This window comes from Netta rufina, assembly GCF_964035555.1.
Source record: "Netta rufina genome assembly, chromosome: 2".
In the NCBI taxonomy this organism is placed as follows: Eukaryota; Metazoa; Chordata; class Aves; order Anseriformes; family Anatidae; genus Netta; species Netta rufina.
In genome coordinates this window covers 14,325,004-14,344,207 of record NC_140124.1, presented here as the reverse complement: position 1 = coordinate 14,344,207, position 19,204 = coordinate 14,325,004, and the positions used below count along the sequence as shown (strand labels likewise).

Here is a 19,204-nt window from a genome sequence, read left to right as displayed (position 1 = left end):
GGAACTCAGCCGTGATCACATCAAATTGAGATGTTTAAAGTAGATATAAATGAGCAAGCAAATCACTTTTGGTTTTTGAACCAGCTTTAAAGATACTATTGTCTCCCCTCCCCCTGCACCCTCCACCTCCACTTAATCTCCTATCTGAATTAACGGGAACAAAACAATTCATCCTGCGATACTGTCAACTTTAGACTAAGGGTATTAGCTGACTGATTTTTTTCTATTATTTTTTTCCCTCCTTGTGTGGTTAGACTGAATGAATAAGTAGCTTCTAAATGACTACAGTGTTTCTTAATTCTGAATACTGGCTTACTTCCTGCTTATATGTGCCTGACCCATTGTGTACCAAACACAGGAACTAATCAACTGTGTATGTAGTGCAGTGTGGTGTTTGTGCTCAGCATGTTCTTCCTGATACCCTAGAGAATTGTAGCAGATTACTGCTATCTGTGAGCGCTGCAAACTGAGAGGTTTGGTGAAATTGCCTTTGTAATGTTTTGAAAAGTTAGCATGCTTTGTAAATGTTTAGACTGCTCCATGCTCCTTCCTTGAAGCTGGGGTTTGGGATGATGTCAGCTTTGCCTGGCAGAAAATAGACCGTGATCTTCAGGATGTTCAAGATGTTCTAGATCTCAAATATGTATTCTGATAATAGCGTTTGTATTTGGTTTATAGACAGGGAAGAGAGCTTGTGTATCCTATTTACGTGTTGCCATTTAATGCCATTTAAGGATTGACTGCTTGCATTTAGGGATTAAAAATGTCCTCAATTGTTTTATTTCCTGAAAATCTCTTCAGTTTACTACAACAATCGAGCAATTGCATAGTGAATGTGGACAAGCTCTTGTCCATTTGCTAGAAACGTTGCTTCTTTGAGATAATATGAGCCAACATCTGTTCTTCTTGATAGCAGTATGTCTTAATAGGAGATAAACATTTTCTCGTGCCTTAAGGAATGTTTCCCAGACGAGCAATGGCTTACTGATCATAAATAAAATGTCATTTAATATTAGGAATTTAAAAACAACAAAACCCCCAAAAAACATCTTCAGTGTGAATATAGAAAAATACAAAATACTTTAATTTTTTTTTTTTTTTTCAAATTTGACATTAATCATGTTTTTTCTTCTCACTCTCATCTGCTTTTACCTCCACTGCTCGTACCAGCTACCTTCTTGGGCTGAGAACCAAGCTAGGAAAGGGAAGATACCAGCATCTTAGATATGACTCAGGGCGTATTCTTGCACACACGGAAGTTAGAAATTAAGTTTTCAGTGCAGTTTACTTTCAAAAAGACTCATCTATTTTTATCGTATGACTTTATGAAGTTGTAATTTTTTTCCTTTTCACTCTGAGTTTCAGGATGTTTCATCACAAAGAGCTTGAGATCAATCTTAGTGTTTTCCCTTTTGCTTCAGTATTTGTTTCTGATGACAATTTTAGCAGTAAGAGAATAAAACGTGAGTTATTTCTTAGTCTGTGGATGCTTAACTATCTCTTAGCATGTTCAGCATCAATACAGGTGATTGAGAGCCAGGGGCTGGGCAAAGCTGCTTGTGCTCTGAAATGTCATCAGAAAAAGGGCTCAGGTGTCTTCCTATACAGAATGGGGTACCATTTTCTTCAGCTCTGCTGAGTTTAAAGATTTTTCTGTACTTTATTTTAGTTGTATCAAAGTACTTCAACTCTGTCCTGATACTGTGAAATACGCAAAGTGAATTTATTAAACTAAAACAATTTACAAATCCATGCATTGCTTTGTTGAACACTTTTTTCTTTCCTATTATCGCATCCCTTGAGACATCTGTCTGAAAACCAAAAGTTGAAGCTAAGCTTCCAGCTTAACAAAGCAAAAACAAAACAATTGTGGATATTTTTTGGACTGAGAACATTCTGCTCTGTATCTTGTTGCTGCAGCATACCACTTGAATGAATATTGGTATATTTGGTTACGTTTCTTGAGCTTCTTCCTAGCCTTCATGCTAGCGGCAGCAGATTTACTCCGTGATAGCTTAGGGTTGTTTTTGATTGAAAAGAAAATGTGAAGTCTCTGGGGGGAAGGGGGAAAAGATGAAGATTTGCAGTTTGGTAGGGCTCAGTTTTCCACACCTTTTGGAGAGATACCACGTTTTTCCTATGAAGACTTGTGTACTTGCGCGTGAGATAAGCACGCCTGCTCCAGCTGTTCTGGGTACGGCATCAGAACCAGGTTGTTTTAGTATCGCTTCTAAAAGCCTTTATTGAAATCTTGCGGTGTGTTTCTTAAACATGATGGTTGTAACTTTTGCAGGTTTCTGTAGCTGCATCAAGTGCTGGAAGAGGATCTCCAGCAGTAACTCTTGTGCAGTTGCCTTCTGGTCAAACTGTTCATGTCCAGGGTGTCATTCAAGCCACACAGCCCTCAGTCATTCAGTCACCACAAATGCAAGCTGTTCAGGTTAGCTCTTTTATTCTTCTGTTTTCATGAATATTTGGTGCTTCATTACTCATGCCCCTGCTCTCATCTTCAGCTTCTCTTCATTCCTGCCAGCGCTGGGAGATTTACTCGTGCAGTTGTAGGAAGGTGGGGGTGGGGAGGGTGGTGGCAAGCAGCCAGCTAATAGCAGCTCTGCAAGCATTGTGTAGCGATTCCTTAATGCTTCCTGTTTATTTCTTAAGAAATTGTGTCTTGGAACCCTGAACTTTTGCAACAGCAAGTTTGTGTAATAACATGACCTTGTTTTAGCGTACCTTGCAGTTCTTCCGTTTCGTTCAACTCTGCGATCGTCCTGATTCAAATGGAAATTTGCAAGTGTCTCTTGTACTGTATTTCTGAGAGCATCTGGATGTGGTGGAAGTAAACATAGCTTCAGACGATTCCTTGTTGGTGTAGCAGGCTCAGTCAGAGCATCTGGTATTGCTTTCTGTGGGCGTGTAAATGTAAAGAGCAAAAATAAGGGCAGCCTCAAAATATTTATTTGGCAAGTCTTCATGTTTAAACCTGCTGATGTTAGAAAACAGGGACCAGTGCAAAATGCTTAGAGAGTTTTCAGAGCTTTTAAGTAGTGAAACAGACTGGAGAGAATGACTTTGCACTCTTTTGCAAATGACTAGGCAAGCCTCCCATTAGTGTTTTTCTTGTAGGCAGGAGTGTCTTTGATCTGCTTTTCTTAAAAACTGTTTGGAAAATGAAGGCTGAATTAGTTCTTGCAACTAGAACTGATAATCTCTAAGAAAGGCTAGATAACAGCTACATGTGAAGTGTTTACCTGCAGTCCTTGCAACATAGGAAGGAAAAGACAAGTGTATTGTCAGGCTTCTTGAGAAGCCGCTTTTAACCTTTTTAGTAGCTTTCAAGTATAATAGATAAAAAGGCATATGTAAGTATATTTATCCTGGAGACTAGAAAACAAGAATAAAACCTTAACCAGGTATTAAGTAGTTTATTTGTAGGCACAGATGATGGGCCATGGTAAAGTTTGGAAATCCTAGGTCTCTCTTGAAAAAGTGCAGTAGATGGCAAAAGGCTTGGGTTTGGTCAGACTTGAAGGCAAATCAGGGTATTAAAAAAATTAATACTCTTTTTTTTTGAATTCTTTCTAACTATGATTTGCCAGGGTGAGCTTTATCAAATAATCATGTTATAGTCATTCCCAGATTCTGTCACTGCTCTTCTTTAAGCTGGTGTCCTTGGGGCATACATACAGAAACAGTCCTTGCTTCAGAGCTCGGGGGAGGAATTTCTCCAGAATGTCTTGACAGCTGCTGCTGTGTCGTCTTAAGGGGTGGAGATCGACTGTGTTGTATTGAGTCAACCCTGTGCTCTCTTTCCTGAAGGAACAGAGATGGGAAAGCTGTGTCCTGGTTAATACTAACTTGTTAGTTCTGGGCTTTTGCTTTGCTTTCACTTGAGCATGTTAATGGCGAATAATGTGACCCTCCCAGAAGGGCTTGAAGATGCTTGAAAAAAGCCCTGTGAAGGACTCCAGTACAGCATTACAGAGGTTGCCTAGGCTCTTCTGTGATCTTCTTAAGCACTTTATCCTGCCACCTGGCACTTCCTCCAGATTGCTTGGCTTTAACTTAGTGTCCTGCTTCTGCCAGATAGTGGGAGACTTGGAAAATGGTATCAGTCTGCTTAAATAAATAAATAAAATACATAAATAAAAATATCTTGAAGGCTGATGTTAAAGCCTGTGTGACCTCTCCCTCAGACACCTGCAGCTTTAAGCTGGAAGGCATTTAATTTTTTTTTTCTTGTAACACTATTGCTTTCTGGATGAAAAAATGCTTATCTGCATTGTGTTCTGTGTTCTGTTGTTGTTATTTTACTTGTAGAAAGGCTTGCAATTCAGATTATTTGACTTTGCTACTTGCTTCTTCCCTGTAATACATCAGGTATTGACAGAGGAACATGAGCTCATGGCTGTTGTGAGCTATATTTGTTCAAATGCAGAACATCGTGTTAAGGCTGGAGCAGTCAGACTGATGGCCAGGAGAAATGGCACTGGTTCCCTTCTGTGAGCCTCGTGGACATGGCTGCTTGCTATTAGAAGAAACAAACACTACATTTTTCTCTCCTATCCTGATGAACTTCTGACACTTCTTGCAGAAAACCTCCTCTTCCACATAAAAACGCTTCCATTTCCTTATTTTCTTACCATCTTATCAAAGTGCTGCTGTTCCTGACTTCTTGGTTGCCTTCACAATCAGGAAGAGGTGGCCATTAGTAACTCTATATGTAAGTGCAATGAGAATGTTTAAAGACCCCAAGATCTTGTTTTCCTGCTGTTTGTCCTCAAACCATTTTTTTTTTAATTATTTTTATCCCATGGAGTGAAAGCTCTCTTTGAGTTATGCTGCCCAGGCTCTTGGCTGTGTAATGGTGCCTTTAAAGGTTTGTGCCAGAGGCTTGAAGGTTGATCCATGAGCCGATCCACGTAGGGCACTGGAAATGCCTTTCAGATCTTTTTGGTCAGCATTGGCTCATCCTGCAAAAGAACGAATACAAACGTCTTGAAGCTCTCATGTTTCCCCAGTCAGCTCTGAAGCCTGGTTTGGAGCTGTCTGCTTGTAGACATGCAGAAGTGCCTCTCATTATTTCCAGGTCTGTTTTAATTAGATACACATAATGTTTTAATAACATTCCTATCTACTACCCAGCAAAATTGAGGCTACATTTTTTTTAATTTTAATTTTTATTTTACAAAATTGGAATGCAATAAAATTAACAAGTAGAGAGAAACCCTCATTGTGCAGTAACATGTAGTTCTTTCAAGGTGCAGTTGTACAGGTTTGAGATGGAGTGACACAGGTCCATGAACTTCCCGAGCCTTCTAAGCAGTCATTTTCTGTTGGTCATGCAGGTTTTGTTTTCAGGCACCAAGTGCTGAGACCTGGCAGCCACATTACTTCTCGAGGTTTGTCTGGTCTTTCCTGAGCTGTAGAGAAGTCACCACCCAGGTGGGACACTTGAGCCTTCTAGTCACTTCACTCTTGTTTAATGACAAGAGTGCCTGTTCAGCGTTAGTTTAGAACAGTATTTAGTCTGCAACTGTATTATGGGCTTTATGTAAAAGGTAATTTTCCACACCACCATTTCCATACTGCTTCAGTTTTGGAAATCTTATACACCAATAGTTCTGAATAGTTGCAAGAATCAAGAAATCTGCATGTTTTTCTTGTTCAGTAATTGGATTCTGTTCTGTGTAATGTAATATTTGCTGGTGAAGACTGTGATTCAGCTCCAGGCCTTCATGTATTTGTTAATTCTAAGAGAAAAGAAACTGTGAAAATAATGCTAATAAAGTCCTGAGAAAATAAAATAGATATTGTGAACTTCACAAAAGTTTCTAAAAGTTTCATGAAATTGCTAAGCAGTGTATTTGTATTTATGAACGTGATGATAAGTGTAATTTAATAAATGTATATTTAAATAAACTTATCTTCTAAATAGATTTGGTGTGGTTTTGAAGAAGTTTTTGTCTTGTATACAGTTACCTAAGGTGCATTCATGCAGTATTCTGCATTTTAAATGTTTAATTTTAATTTAAAAGCTAATTGTACAATATTTTTACATTTAAAGAAATCTATATTCGATACTTTTCTTGATGTCACTAACAATGTAATGTGAATTATTTATATTTTTTCGAAATGGAAGATGTCAGCTAAGTGCCTGTGCGTTGCTAACGTCATAGTTTGTGATGTGTTGTGGAAAGAGAAGTCCAAGATCACATGATTTGTAATTTTTTTAAGAAGTGCATAAACTTCCTGTATGCAAACATGGAAGGAATTTTTAAGAATAATCTTTTTACTTTTTTTTTTAATGAAGTTATAAATTTCAGAAACTTTGCTATTACAGGTAGCATCGATTGCAGATGAGTCTGCAGAATCAGAAGAGATAATTGATTCTCAAAAACGTAGGGAAATACTTTCAAGAAGGCCTTCATACCGGTAAGGACTTTTGGTTTTGTTTTTGCTGGTTTTAAAGGCAGGTTATATGTAACAGCAAAGCTGTCTGATAAAAGCCAGTGACTTAATTTCTCATGGATGTGGAATTTCAAATATATGAAACTATCTTTGTTCTCTTTTAGAAAAATTCTGAATGAACTCTCTTCAGATACTCCTGCAGTCCCGAAGATTGAAGAAGAAAAGTCGGAGGAAGAAGGAGCGCCTCCTGGAATTTCTCCAATGTCCATGCCAACCAGCCTGTATCAGACTAGCTCAGGGCAATACAGTATGTTTGCAAAGATCTGTGTTTCGTTGCAGAACACAAATAGGAACATTTTTTTTCTTCTAAAAGTTCCGTAATGAAGTAGAGATGTTTTGGTGAAGAAGAAAGAGAGCTTCTATATTTCTAAATAATCTAAATTTTTATATTTAATTTCTCCTAACGTGGGCACAACAGACATTTTAGTCTGCTTCTCTTAATGCTTGTTGATTGCTAAGCTTAGTCCTTCTAGAATTCCTACGCATTAAAAATGTGGAGGTGAGGCTCAGATGAAATGACAAATGTTGGCACTGGGTTATGTGTTGTGTGCATGTACAGTGTTATAAACCATTGCAGTTTCATGTTGCTGTGATTTGATGTGTATTAGTTTTATACGCTACATGAAAAATGACAATTGGCGAGGAGTTCCTTTTTTAAATGTAGGGGTGGAGCATGAAATTCTTTACTAATTTTGAGTTTTCATTTTTAAAACAAATCTCTCTCTCAAATTGCCAACGATTAACACTCTCTTAACTGCAGAATTAAATTCAATTGTAGTCTTCAACATTTGGTACTTTATCCAAACACAGGCTAAAAGTTAGTTTCACAGTTCTATGCTCTAGTTTTTTTTAATTCCTGTGTTTATGTTGAAAACGTTGCATAACTTGCTCTCTATATCTTCTCTGTGCTTAATCGTATCTCATCTAAGGGATACCTTTCTAATAACTTTTTTTTTCCAATTATGTATTTGATAAAGCTTCATTCCTGCAGGTATTTTTTAATGTCTTTGTATGCATAGACCTGCTGAAATGCAGGTATTTTCCCTTGGATATAATGACAGCAGAATCACAAAAGGAATGTTGTTTTCTGAAACTTTGCTTTGAGAACAGAAGAAGTTTATTAAAACACGAACAGTAGAATATAAAAGAAGATAAAATGTCTTTTTGCATGCAGTGTTCTAGTCACCCTTGGAATTCTTCATTTATTTTTAGTTTGTACAACTGAGTTGTTATCAAGTCTGAGAAAGCAGAATGAGCATATAAAATCTGTGCTTCTGCATAGAAAGCAATTTTGCTTGGAGTTCCTAAGCTGCTTTTCTTAACCGCCCTGTAAGGTGCAGACATAAAAATCTGCTTTGTGATGTCCATCATTTGAAATGCTCTTTTCCATGGACTTCTGGTCATGCTAAATGACAGTTATCTAGTCCAGAATCTGTATTTTTTTTTTCTTGGGGTGGTGGTGGTGTTAGCTTCAGAGGAGTATTCGCAGTTTAAAGACTAAAAAAGAAAGTGCTATAGTGTCCACACTAAGCTGTAATGAGCCTTCAAACCTTAAGGATTTCTAAGAAATGAGTAAGAAATCCAAACTCCTGATAAATTCCTCTGTGAAACCAGACTTGTGGTTACAGGAGACCATTCTCACGTCTTAATGGAAGGATATTTTAGTTTGAATGTTTGCATAAATAATAATGGCACGGAAGTGTGTAAAAGAATAATGACAATCTCAGTCTCTTGTTCAAACAAACATTTACTTTTGAAAAATCAAAGAGCAGAGAGCGTCACTAACAATGTGCTTGCATTAGCAGAGTCTATAGAAATTTAATTAAATCTCATTTATCTAAATTTAAGCCTGGCTTTAGCATGGGTCAAGCATAGAAGAATTCTGCTTCATGCTGCTTTTTCTTTCAGTGAGTTCTATTGGTAGCTTTTTTTTCAGTATATTTAAGATAACTAAATCTACAAATATTTATTTAATAAGTTTCAGACATAATGAGACCTGGCTTCAGGATGTCACAATGTCAGTCTTCATAGACCCTACTGATTGAAGCTTAAAAATACATTTTGAGAGCCTTGTCTTCCTGGAAATTGCTTTCTTACTCAATTTATTAATTAGATGTTTTTGTTTTTAAGTTTACATTTCCAAGTTAAAATGTCATATATCTTTTGCTGCAATTAAGTCTGTTCTCTCCACTTCTCGTTAGGAAAAAATACAGCCTTTGTCCTTAAAATTACTGCTGGCCTGAAGAGTTACATCTGAGGTTGAATCCAAGTGGTAGCAAGGATGGTAATCTCCTTGTAGTAGATGGAGTCTTCATTCGGAATTTAGCAAAGAGAGCTTGGCTGTTTGCTTCTAGTTCTGACAGCAGGCCCAAAAAGCACAAATGTGCAGCATTTCTGAGCAGCTGTACTGCTGCCTGCCTGGGGTCCCCTAAACCCAGGAAGGCTGTGTGGGATTGGAACATCTCCCGTGCTGACTTCTGGCTGGGTGTAGTGCAGAAGGTCACTACATAGATCTATTTTATCTTTATTTCTCTGTCTGCTTATCATCACTGTATCTGAGTACCTCTCTTTCCTTGAGCAGTGTTGGTGGCCTGGGTTCTCCTGTGTAGGCAGCAAGCAGTTTGTTTATAAGGTTTTTGTAGTGTCCATGGCAATGAAGTGCTGGCCTTGTAGTGTCACTCCAGCTATCTCTCCTGTGGGCTGGTTTAAAATATACCATATGTCATGAAATTTGCTGAATCCTTGGTTTTCTTTATTTCTCTCTCTATTCCTGAATGGGAGAGGCAGCTTAAGAGTAGCTGAAAAGATAGTTTAGGCTGTATGTTGGTGTCGGTAGGTACGTGATAATTATTCTTGGAAGATCTTGATAACATACTTGGTTTTAAGATAAATTTACTTGGTTCTGTTATCAGCACTGATGGTTGCTCTCTGCTTACTTTTTACCAGCCAAAATGATATGTTGCCATGGTTTCCAAATACCATTTTCCTTTCCTTAGAGTTCTTGGCTTTGGCCTGTGGAAGCAGATGGACTGACAGGCATGACCAGCTAGATGAAATGTGGGTTTACATCCATCACCTTGTGATTTTTCTGTAAGAATATACACTTTTTCCGAGGGTGGTGTCTTTCTGTATGAGCCATGTCGCTGGATTTGCTACAGAACTACTCTGCTGGCTGTAGGTCTGTCACAGTGGTTATTGAATACTGAAAAAATTGGTTTGCCTCACCTGTGGTGGTGGTCTAAACACATGAGTTGTTTGCTTAGATGGAGATTGTGAATCAACTTCCTTCTTTCCTTCTTGCACAAGTGTGTCATGATGTTCTTTCTGGAATAGTGCAGGGAAAATGAAAATAACTCGTTCTTTTGCCATCTGTTTTGGTTACTTGCTGTCTTAGGAAAGGTTTTTAACAATTTTTATCAATTGCAGAATTAGGAAATACGCTGGGGGAGATCAGCTTTTCCCTGTCTTGGGAGGGAGGGAAAGATCTGATCTTTGTGAATGAGAGGTGTTGATCATACCCAGAGAATGGTGGCAGTTTCACCTTCAGTCCTAGCTAAGAGAAGCTGCCTTTTGCATCCACGTGCATAATGTACAAAACCAGGGGTTGTCTGGGATAATCCAGTACTCTGTGAAGGCACAGTTTCAAGTAAAGCTCCAACACAAGAAGTATGTGTGCAGTGGTTGGGATTAGGGCAGTGAATAGGGTGGGAGGAGTGTCATGTTCATACTAGGGTAGGAATCAATCTCATAGGAGAGAGAGCGGAGTACATTCTCTGTTATATAAAAAGAACTGAATTGTGATCTACCTGAACAGTTGAACTGACTTTATGTAACGTGGTACTCTAACAGTATAGACATTCTTTATAATGGTATAGCACCTTTTTTTCTTGGTGCTAAATCTGTGTGAGTTCAGTGTTTGAGTAAATTTCACTTCCCTGGGAGGTACTGGCTTTCTGCTGGGAAGCTCGGATGCTACTGAGAACCTGCTATTGTCCTGGACCTAATGAACAACAGAGGAGACAATGATTTATTCTTACTTCTCTTTCCTCTAAGCTGCCCCCAAATGGGGCGCTTCCTGCTTTGGAGGCCAGACAAAACCAGCATATTGCTCTTTTCTTTCTTTCTTTTTTTTTTTTTCTTCCTGCAATGTCTTACAGAGCCTGCTTGTAGCGTGCATCTGGTTGTGTGATGTTCCCCATCCTAAGGGTGGGACCGGAGAGTATGCTGAGCCTTGCCGCAGATAAAGCTCAGCCTGAGAGGAATTCCCTGTTTTACCCCAAATAGAAACTAAATTAGCTAATTGGATTTGGCCACTTTGGTAGGTGATTCTTATATTTTGAAATAAATTATCTGAGGTTTTAGTAAGTTATGGAATAGCAGCAATCTGCTAATAGCAGTTAGTGATTAGTAAGTAATCGCCTGGTAGTGTTTCAGTGCTCTGTGGAGTGTTACTGCCTTATGCTGTACTTTCAAGTTAGCATATTGTTGTCAAGACAAAACATCTGAAATCAACTGTCTACCTCCAAAATTTATGTGGGTATCTAACAAATAATGTATCAGATGATTGGAGCTGAACATTTAAAAATGTCCTCAAATATTGTGAACCTGGCCATGAAATCTGAGGAGTTGACAGTCCTGAACCTGTACTTATATATCACGTTTGTATTTGAAGTGGTCTGAGGTGGTACAATGCCAATGATTGTCGTTTAAATATCTTCTCAGAGAGACATAAGCCTGTTACTTCTTGAGGACTGGATTCTCTTCTAAAAGTTTTTAATTAACATATTCGTGTTCTTGATGAGGGCAATGCTAATTTGAAAAGGCATAGACGATTAATGAACTCTGTAGGGAATTTCATTTTTGTCTAAGTATTTAATTATGATGAGCAAACTGCAGATTACACAGCATGTTTTTTGTGGGGAAAGTATATTTTTCATATTGTTGACCACACAGGAAGAAGACTCCGTTCTGTTTCTTTTCACATAAGCCAGACTCTTTACAGCTTTATAAAACTTGGGAAAACGTTTTTGTCCTAAGCTTTCAGTTGAACTAAGAAAAGGAAGAAGAGTGACTGTTAGAAGAATTGTTACTCTTCTGTCTAGATGTCCTGGGTTTTATGTCATGGGATTTGATAGATTTTTAAAATAATCTTTTTATATTAGTGTAGAAAACTGCAATTCTCTAAAGCTAAAAGCTACCAGTCTTTTTTTTTTTCCCTTCTTGTGTTAAAACTATTTCAGGACTTTACAGAGAAATTTACAGAGAAAAATATGTGCAGCAGTTTTATTTCTTCCCCTGTTAGACACATGGCATGTACTACACAACAGGCTTCATATTTGTGAAAATCAATATTAATGTTAATGTGTTTTGGGTTTCTTTCATACAATTGCTCATTCAACAAGAAGAGGACATAGAGTCCTATCAGACAGTGTTTGTTTTAAAAAGGGAGATGTGCTTTAGCATGTTGTATGTCTCTTTCTGTTGCCTAACCTGTCATTTTCTTTTTATGTTTAGTTGCTATAACTCAAGGTGGTACAATCCAGATTTCTAATCCATCCTCTGATGGAGTCCAGGGACTGCAGGCGTTAACGATGACAAATTCAGGAGCTCCTCAGCCTGGTGCTACCATTGTGCAATATGCAGCACACTCGCCTGATGGCACACAACAGTTTTTTGTTCCTGGAAACCAAGTTGTTGTTCAAGGTATTGTTTATTAGTCTACTACATTTTACTTTTTTCATATTAAACTTTTCTTCCTAAAAAGCTTTTATTTTGTGTTTACATTGTAGCACTATTTAAATAACATTTCTGTATAATATGAAAGATGGTCTTACAAGGAGACTGAGTTCCTCTGTTCAGTAAAGCAGTTACTTCTTTAGATTAAAAAAGTTACGAGGAGGAAATAACAGGATAAAATCACCTACTGCTTTGAATGCTTTTGTCCATATTCTGAGATGTGTTTAATTGAAGTAAAGATGGTGTTGCAGTTTGAACTGAGATGCTGAGTCTGCATCTCATTTAGTATATGAAACTAACTTGTTTTTTCAACAGCATTCATACAACACGGGTTCTGAAGTTACTTGGAAGGTTATTAGGCTATGTTTAGGGTAGAATTTCCTTGCAGTTTGTGTCCTGCCATTATTGGAAAAGAGAGCCTTTCATGAAGCTGATTTTCTCACAGAAGAACAACTTACAGGTCCTGTGAAATGTATACATATGAATTGAACTGTGAATAGTGAATTCTTAAACCCTACTGTAGTTTATACAGGATTTCCTATTCTTCCCCTGTTCCCAGCCATTCAGAAATGCAGAGGGAAGTGGAGAACCAAACATACATTGGATTCTTATCAATACCAGTGGGGTTGAGATTTGGATTATATTGAGGAAACCTTTTGGAAATGTGTACAAGATTTCTATACAGAGACACTAAATTAATGCTAGGGAGGATATAGGGAATTTATTTTCCATTTTCCTTTTTGTCTTTGTGTCAGTACAGAGGAGTAAAGTAGGAAACATAGGTGAATGCTTTCTTAAGCTAGAACAGCTAACTGAAATAAACCATGAGAAGGATAGGAAGACTTTAAAAGTGTATTCACAGAATGGATGAGTGTCATCAACTAAATGCAGACACAGATAAAGAATCATGAAATAGTTTGGGTTTGGAGCGACCTTAAAGATCATCCAGTTCCAACCCCCCTGCCATGGGCACGGACACCCCCCCAGATCAAGTTGCCCAAAGCCCCATCCAGCCTGGCCTTGAGCACCTCCAGGGATGGGGCATCCACAGCTGCTCTGGTTCCAGTGCCTCACCACCCTCTGAGCGAAGAATTTCTTCCTTATATCTTCGAATCTAAACTTACCCTAGTTTGGTCTGAGATAGTTGCTAAAGTCCAGGTCAAGGGTTTTTTTCACCCTAATAGGGATGTTTGGGATAAGTTCTGTCTTTAAGTGGCTGTTTCTCTCCCTTTGCTGTAAAGGAAGCACAGGATGTAAATAACGCTATTAGCTTGTAAATATTTAGCTTTTTGGGACAGTACGAAATAGTGACACCGAACTTGAATTCTTCCATTGCCTCTGGTTAATTCCTTGTTGACGTATCATGTCTGTCTAGGACTTAGAAGCATTACAATGAAACTTTAAGACTATAATGTGAAAAACCTTAAAATGGCCTTCATCATGCAGAGAGCACTATTATAACTACCTGAAGTGTTACTAGGTATACGTTCTTAGTGAAGCCTTAAGACCCAAATTTGTTAAGGTGTTGTGTCCCCCACCCTCCCCACCCCTCCAAATTTCCCATTCTGGTAGTGGTGCATCTGTATCTCACCTCTGATGAAAACCTTCAAAACAGATTCAGAGACAGTTACTGGATACCTGCTACGTCCTGTTTCTGGAAGTTTCTAGATACTTTTCACTGAATTGATTTGTTTTCTGTCCATGCTTAGCAAAGTTGAATTTTCCTGGAATTCTCTGTTTCTTTGGCCCAAACAAAGACTGGTGCTTTAGTGATATTCATGGTGGTTGACACTGAAGAAAAATGCTACATAAAATACAGAGGAAAAAATACCAAGGGAATAGTAAGTGAGCATGAACTCAGATGATCAGAAGAGGTTTCAAATTATTATACACTGTTGTTCCAAACAAATCCTTTAGGTGAAAAATAGAAGTATGAAAGCCCCTGAGAATGTATAAGGTAAGAGGGATCTTGTTCTGCTAATTGCGTGTCAGCAACAAACCTGAGAACCTGAGTTACTGGGGATGGAGTGGGACAATGGAGTAGTAAGTCCTTGCTGCAGGTCATGCTGTTTGATGTGGCTGAAAGTCCTTAGGTATATAGGTGATGACCAAGTGTCATTTATGTACACTTCCTAGTTGACTGGCTATCGATACGTGATATCATGATAGTGCAGATTATAAGAGGAAAGCAACATTCTGCTTAGTAAACTTTCAACCTGCACATCTATATTTTTATAATGATTTTGGGTAGACAGCATTTAATTTTGACTTCTAATAATTATAGAAAAGAGGTGGGACAAACCCCACAAACATCAGTCCTGGACTGTAAAGTATCTGTTTCAGAACCTTTGAGATAGGGTATGTATTTAGACTTTTTCCTAAAGGATTTGTTGATGAATCTCTTGTGATAATGGTTGGCAACATACAAACATGGTGCTTGATGTTTTCTGATAACCTATGGTGGAAAAAAGGACTAATATAAAAGGGCCAAAGATGTTGATCTATGTGGTATTTTGTTAGCTACTAATTTGCCTCGTTTTGCCAGCAAATGGAGCTCTGATTGTCCTGATGGTTTCCTAATACAGGTTAAGGGCTTTTTGCTAGCTGAAGAAAAGGAAGTGTTTAATTTCTAGTGAAAATCAGTGTAGGAAAATTGTATCAAAAATATTCTGTTTGGCTCTAGGTGTGTTTTCTTAGTATGGTCAGTGATATTTCAGAGATCCGTGGCTGGTATTTCTTCAGTGCTTCAGTTCTGATCTTTTATTCACATGACCTTGAAGTGGTCCTGGGATTACAGGGGGATCCTCCCTTTCACTGATGCTCCCATTACTGCCGTCCTTGACAGAGTTTCACAGCTATGAATTGCCAGTGTAAATTTGTTACAGGCACAGGCTTTAGGAGTTTGCTGTGTCCTGTGTACAGAACAGTGCCTGGGCTGCTGGTTTGAATCTAGTTTGATTCAAGCTGGTGTAAAGGAGTAAATACTTAAAAGTCAAGATTTTTTATCTTTTATTTATTTTTTAATAAGTCAGCCAGATCTCTTGGACTTATTTTTGAAAAAGGAGGGAATGGCTGGAGGGGTTGCACGTCTTCAGAGTTACTGTTCTGCCTGTTAGACCGTCTGAAATCACTCTCATTAGGTTGACTTACTTTGTTGGAGCTTTCTTCAGTCTTTTCTGAAGCTTTGAATTGAAATGAAATGAGTGGGTTGAAGGTCTCCCCCTGCCTTCCCCCCCCGCCTTCCCCCCCTGCCCCACAAGGAGCTGTAGCCTTTCATTTACTTGTTACAGCCTGTTAAGCTCTGCTGCCTCACACGGCTGTCTGTCAGATTTCTGCCTTCTAGTGGAACTGCTCAAACCAAAACAATTGCACAAGTCCTTTTAAAATGTCACTATTTTCTGCCCAATCGAGATTTTATCCTAAATCATTCATGAATTCTGCAGTCATTTTCTTAATTTCTGTCAGTCAGTGCTCTGAATCTTTTGTCTCGTTTTACAGACAGCCCTGTGGTGAGTGCTTTCTGTAGCTTTATGTATAATTCAGGGGAAGAGAACTAAGCTGGGTTTACAGAAATACGGAAGGAAGAAAAAAAAAGCTTTACTGGAAAAGCAGTTCTTTGGGCTGCAGTTTCAGTGAGCTGTTCCAGTGACAGAGCATATTAATGACAGCGGTAGGCAAGTGAGGTCACTGTGATGTCAGTGCTCTTGCTTGTAATCCTGCACATGCTTGCTAGTTTGGAACAGTTCATGCTGAGCTCTGGTAGAGGGACAGGAGAAGCCTGTGTGCAGAAGCTGGTCATGGCTGTAACAGGAGATGAAACAGGTAAAAATTATATTAGTCTTTTACATTATTTACATTATATTGGGGATGTTTAAGCAATGCTCGGTATTTGTGGCATTTTCTTTTGAACTTGTTGCTGTAACTTAATCTTTCAGAACTGGTACAAAGGCTGTGCTTATAGTCACTGTAGGATTTCAGAGTAATTTTTACAGTTTCATTGGGGGGGAAATTTAGGGTTAGTTTGTAAGTTCTTGTACAGATTGATTCAGGTAACTAATATTTGATGGAGGATTTTGCTGAAAAAAATCCACCACTTTTAAATCATTTACTGTGGATATAGTCATATATATTGCTATGCTTGTAATTTTTTTAATTTATTTTGTAAAAATGACACTGCCTTTTTTGTTTAGCAATAAAAGCTAACAGATTTGGTAGCTAAAACAGGCTTAGGCTTAGCTGTAAGATAAAGGTGTAAGTTGTTTCAGTGGTATAAATAAACCCTTTTGCTTCTCTTATTAAAGCAAATAGTGAATAGAAGCAGATTTGAGAGCAGAAATTTTAAGTATCACAGTGCCTGCTTGTTTTCTCCTCCGCTGTTAAAATGGTCTGTTCCTCAGCTAATTGAGTTCAAAAGGCTGACGTCACTAGATTTCCTGGAATCGTGTTGCAGTAGGGAACTGGAAAAGTTAAACTCCAAACAAGATACACATTGACGTCAGCCCCAAGTCATGCTGTGATTTAGTCAGTTCCTCTCTGCTTCGTCAATTGCCTCCGGCAGCTCGGTAATGTTAACCAGTTTGCAGCCGGTACCGACGTGCTGCTTGTTGCTGGTACGTCTTTTTTCATTAATCCAAAGATATTTATCTTCCCCGAGTCTGTGCTTTGTGTTTTTATACACAAAGGAATAATGATTCATGGCTTGTTTAGCCAGTTCAGTGGTGAAGTTTAAAACCCTTTGATAATTTAGTCTCATCATTATGACTCACAGGAAGGGAGAATAGATACACCAATACATAGCATGTATCGTTTTTTTTCTCCTGTGTAGTTGCTGAAAGAATTCAAATGCAGGGATGCTCTCTAGTGTTCAAGCTATTTTTTTTCCCCCAGGAGCTTGCTGATACAAGGTGCTTGATGTTTTTTTGGTAACTTATGTGTTGTTTTTTTTCTTTCCAGAAATTAATTTGAAAGGGTAGTTGTGCCCTTCTGAATGTAATGTTGTGTTTGATTTCCTGTTAATAATTTCCTTTGTCTAAGTCTCAACTCAAAGCTTTAGGTTTTTGATGACTTTTTTTCTCCCTTGCAATTTTAAGGAGAGAAAAAAAAAAATGATCTAGGCCAACATGTTAGGAGAATATACCACCTACAGGGTTGTTGCTCTGTTAACATTCTCAGCCCTATGTCTGATACATAGGAATGACTTTAAAGCTCTGTAGGGTTTCATTAGAAATGAACACTGCTTTTAAAGGTCTGGCAGTCTGGATCGAGGTGTTGGGGATTTGTGTCTCAGGTGCTGTCATGGTAGGTACCCTTCTGTGTTAAACACCATGATTATGGTGTACACCATGTGTATGAGTTAAACACCATAATTTTTTCCAAGGCTATTTTAGCCTTCCTGTTTAAAGACTGTTTCATCTTTCCCAATCTCTTTTCCAGGGGAAACAGTACTTTCTTGTAACATTTAGAGATATTACACAAAAATTTGCAGAGTTAGAAATAATCAATTTGTGATCAAGTCATTTACTTCATCGTAAAGCAAACATTACCGAGGTATGCTTTTTCCTTTTTTTATCTGCAGTGCCTGGGTTTGCTAGGTCTGTACCAACAACCAGTGACTTATCTGTGAGCACACTTGGCAGTTCATAGCTGAGCCAAGCTTTAGGCAGGGACAGACACTCTGGAACATGGTCAGCCCATTCGCACAGACGTTGTTGCTCGCTTACGTGGTGCTTGTTGATCCCAGCTGAGATAGGGGCTCGCTGTTGTTGAGCCGTGTTGCAGGTGCATATCGCAGAGTCCCTTTAACAGCAGCAACAATAAGTCCTGGTAGGTAAGGTCTGAGTAAAGTCAAGCAAAGACAACAGAGTTGTTGGTGCTGTCAGGCTGAGGTGACCTGGGTTATGGGCTTGTCCCTGTGACTTGATGTGTAAAGGGCTTCACTTTGTCTTCTAATTCACTGTAGCTAATGCAGTGTAAGATATCATCTCTTTTTCTCCTAGTGAAGAGAGATAGACAAAGGTAGTTCTTGCAGTAGCCTTTATGAAAAAAAATGTAATGTGGCCAGCGTGAAGGTGAGCCTGGAGAGTCTTTAAATTTCCATTTTGATAAGCTGAAGTATCATCCCCTTGACATACCCGGGGCTCCTAACAGAAGCAGAGAACGCAAATCAAGGGTTAAGTCATTCTGTGACAGCAACACGAGCAGCCCAAGGCCGAGGCAGCTGCTGGGCATTGCTCCAAGGCCGGCCTCGGTGGCGTTTGCTGCCCGCCCAGCCCTGGCCCCGCAGATTAATCAGAGCCCCGCTGCGCTCCCCCAGCCGTGCTGCACGCCCTGCTGCTGCTGAAGCTGGTAGGGATTTAGGGACAAGGCTGTGGGATTGTAGTCTAAACACAGCTTGAGCCAATTTTTTTCTATTTAGTTAGTGAGCCACCTGCACAAATTGCATCGGATTAATGGTGATTTTTTTTGTGAAGTTGAGGATTTGGTTTTGGTTCTGCCAGTCTGTTGACTGCTGTCTCTGCACTGCTCCACCTATCCTCCCCCAAACTGCTTTGTCTACATTTTATTTTTCCAATTTAAGTTTTTCTGTCACTTTAATATTGCTGTAAGTATAAATTAAGCATAGTTTAACACAGCCCATGAAATTTCATCTTTTATATTCAGTTGCTTTAATGACAAAAATTGAAGTTCTGTTCTGGGATGATAGGAAATGTTTATGGAGTTGAATAGGCAAATACTTGCTTAAAAGTTTAAGGATGTGATTTTTGTTTGATTTTTCTGTCAGACGAGACAGGCGCTTAGGACTCTCACCATACTTGAAAGTTGAAGTACGCAATGCCATAATGTAGGAACAAAGTATTTTAGAAAAATGGCAATGAGGTGAGTGTATCAGAAAGGCATTGGCTCCAAGATGAGATTTCATATCTGCATTTAGTGTGGGAGAGCTCAGAGCCGGCAGGCTCGGGAGATGAACTTTTGCACCCCACTTACTGTGCAGCTA

At 38.8% G+C, this 19,204-nt stretch overlaps 1 protein-coding gene across 9 annotated transcripts in view; it reads left to right on the top strand.

The window, feature by feature from the left end:
- Positions 1 to 19,204, top strand: part of CREM (cAMP responsive element modulator) — a 39,805-nt gene that overhangs the window by 10,419 nt on the left and 10,182 nt on the right. For 4 of the 9 annotated variants that reach the window (XM_084282514.1, XM_084282515.1, XM_084282513.1 and 1 more), the window contains 4 exons: positions 2,294 to 2,440; positions 6,344 to 6,435; positions 6,576 to 6,718; positions 11,986 to 12,174. In XM_084282514.1, the coding sequence (XP_084138640.1) occupies positions 2,294 to 2,440; positions 6,344 to 6,435; positions 6,576 to 6,718; positions 11,986 to 12,174 (571 nt within the window). Of the gene's footprint in view, positions 1 to 2,293; positions 2,441 to 6,343; positions 6,436 to 6,575; positions 6,719 to 11,985; positions 12,175 to 15,893; positions 16,030 to 19,204 lie in introns of those variants that run through there. The other 5 variants (XM_084282518.1, XM_084282517.1, XM_084282520.1 and 2 more) reach the window with 3 other exon arrangements.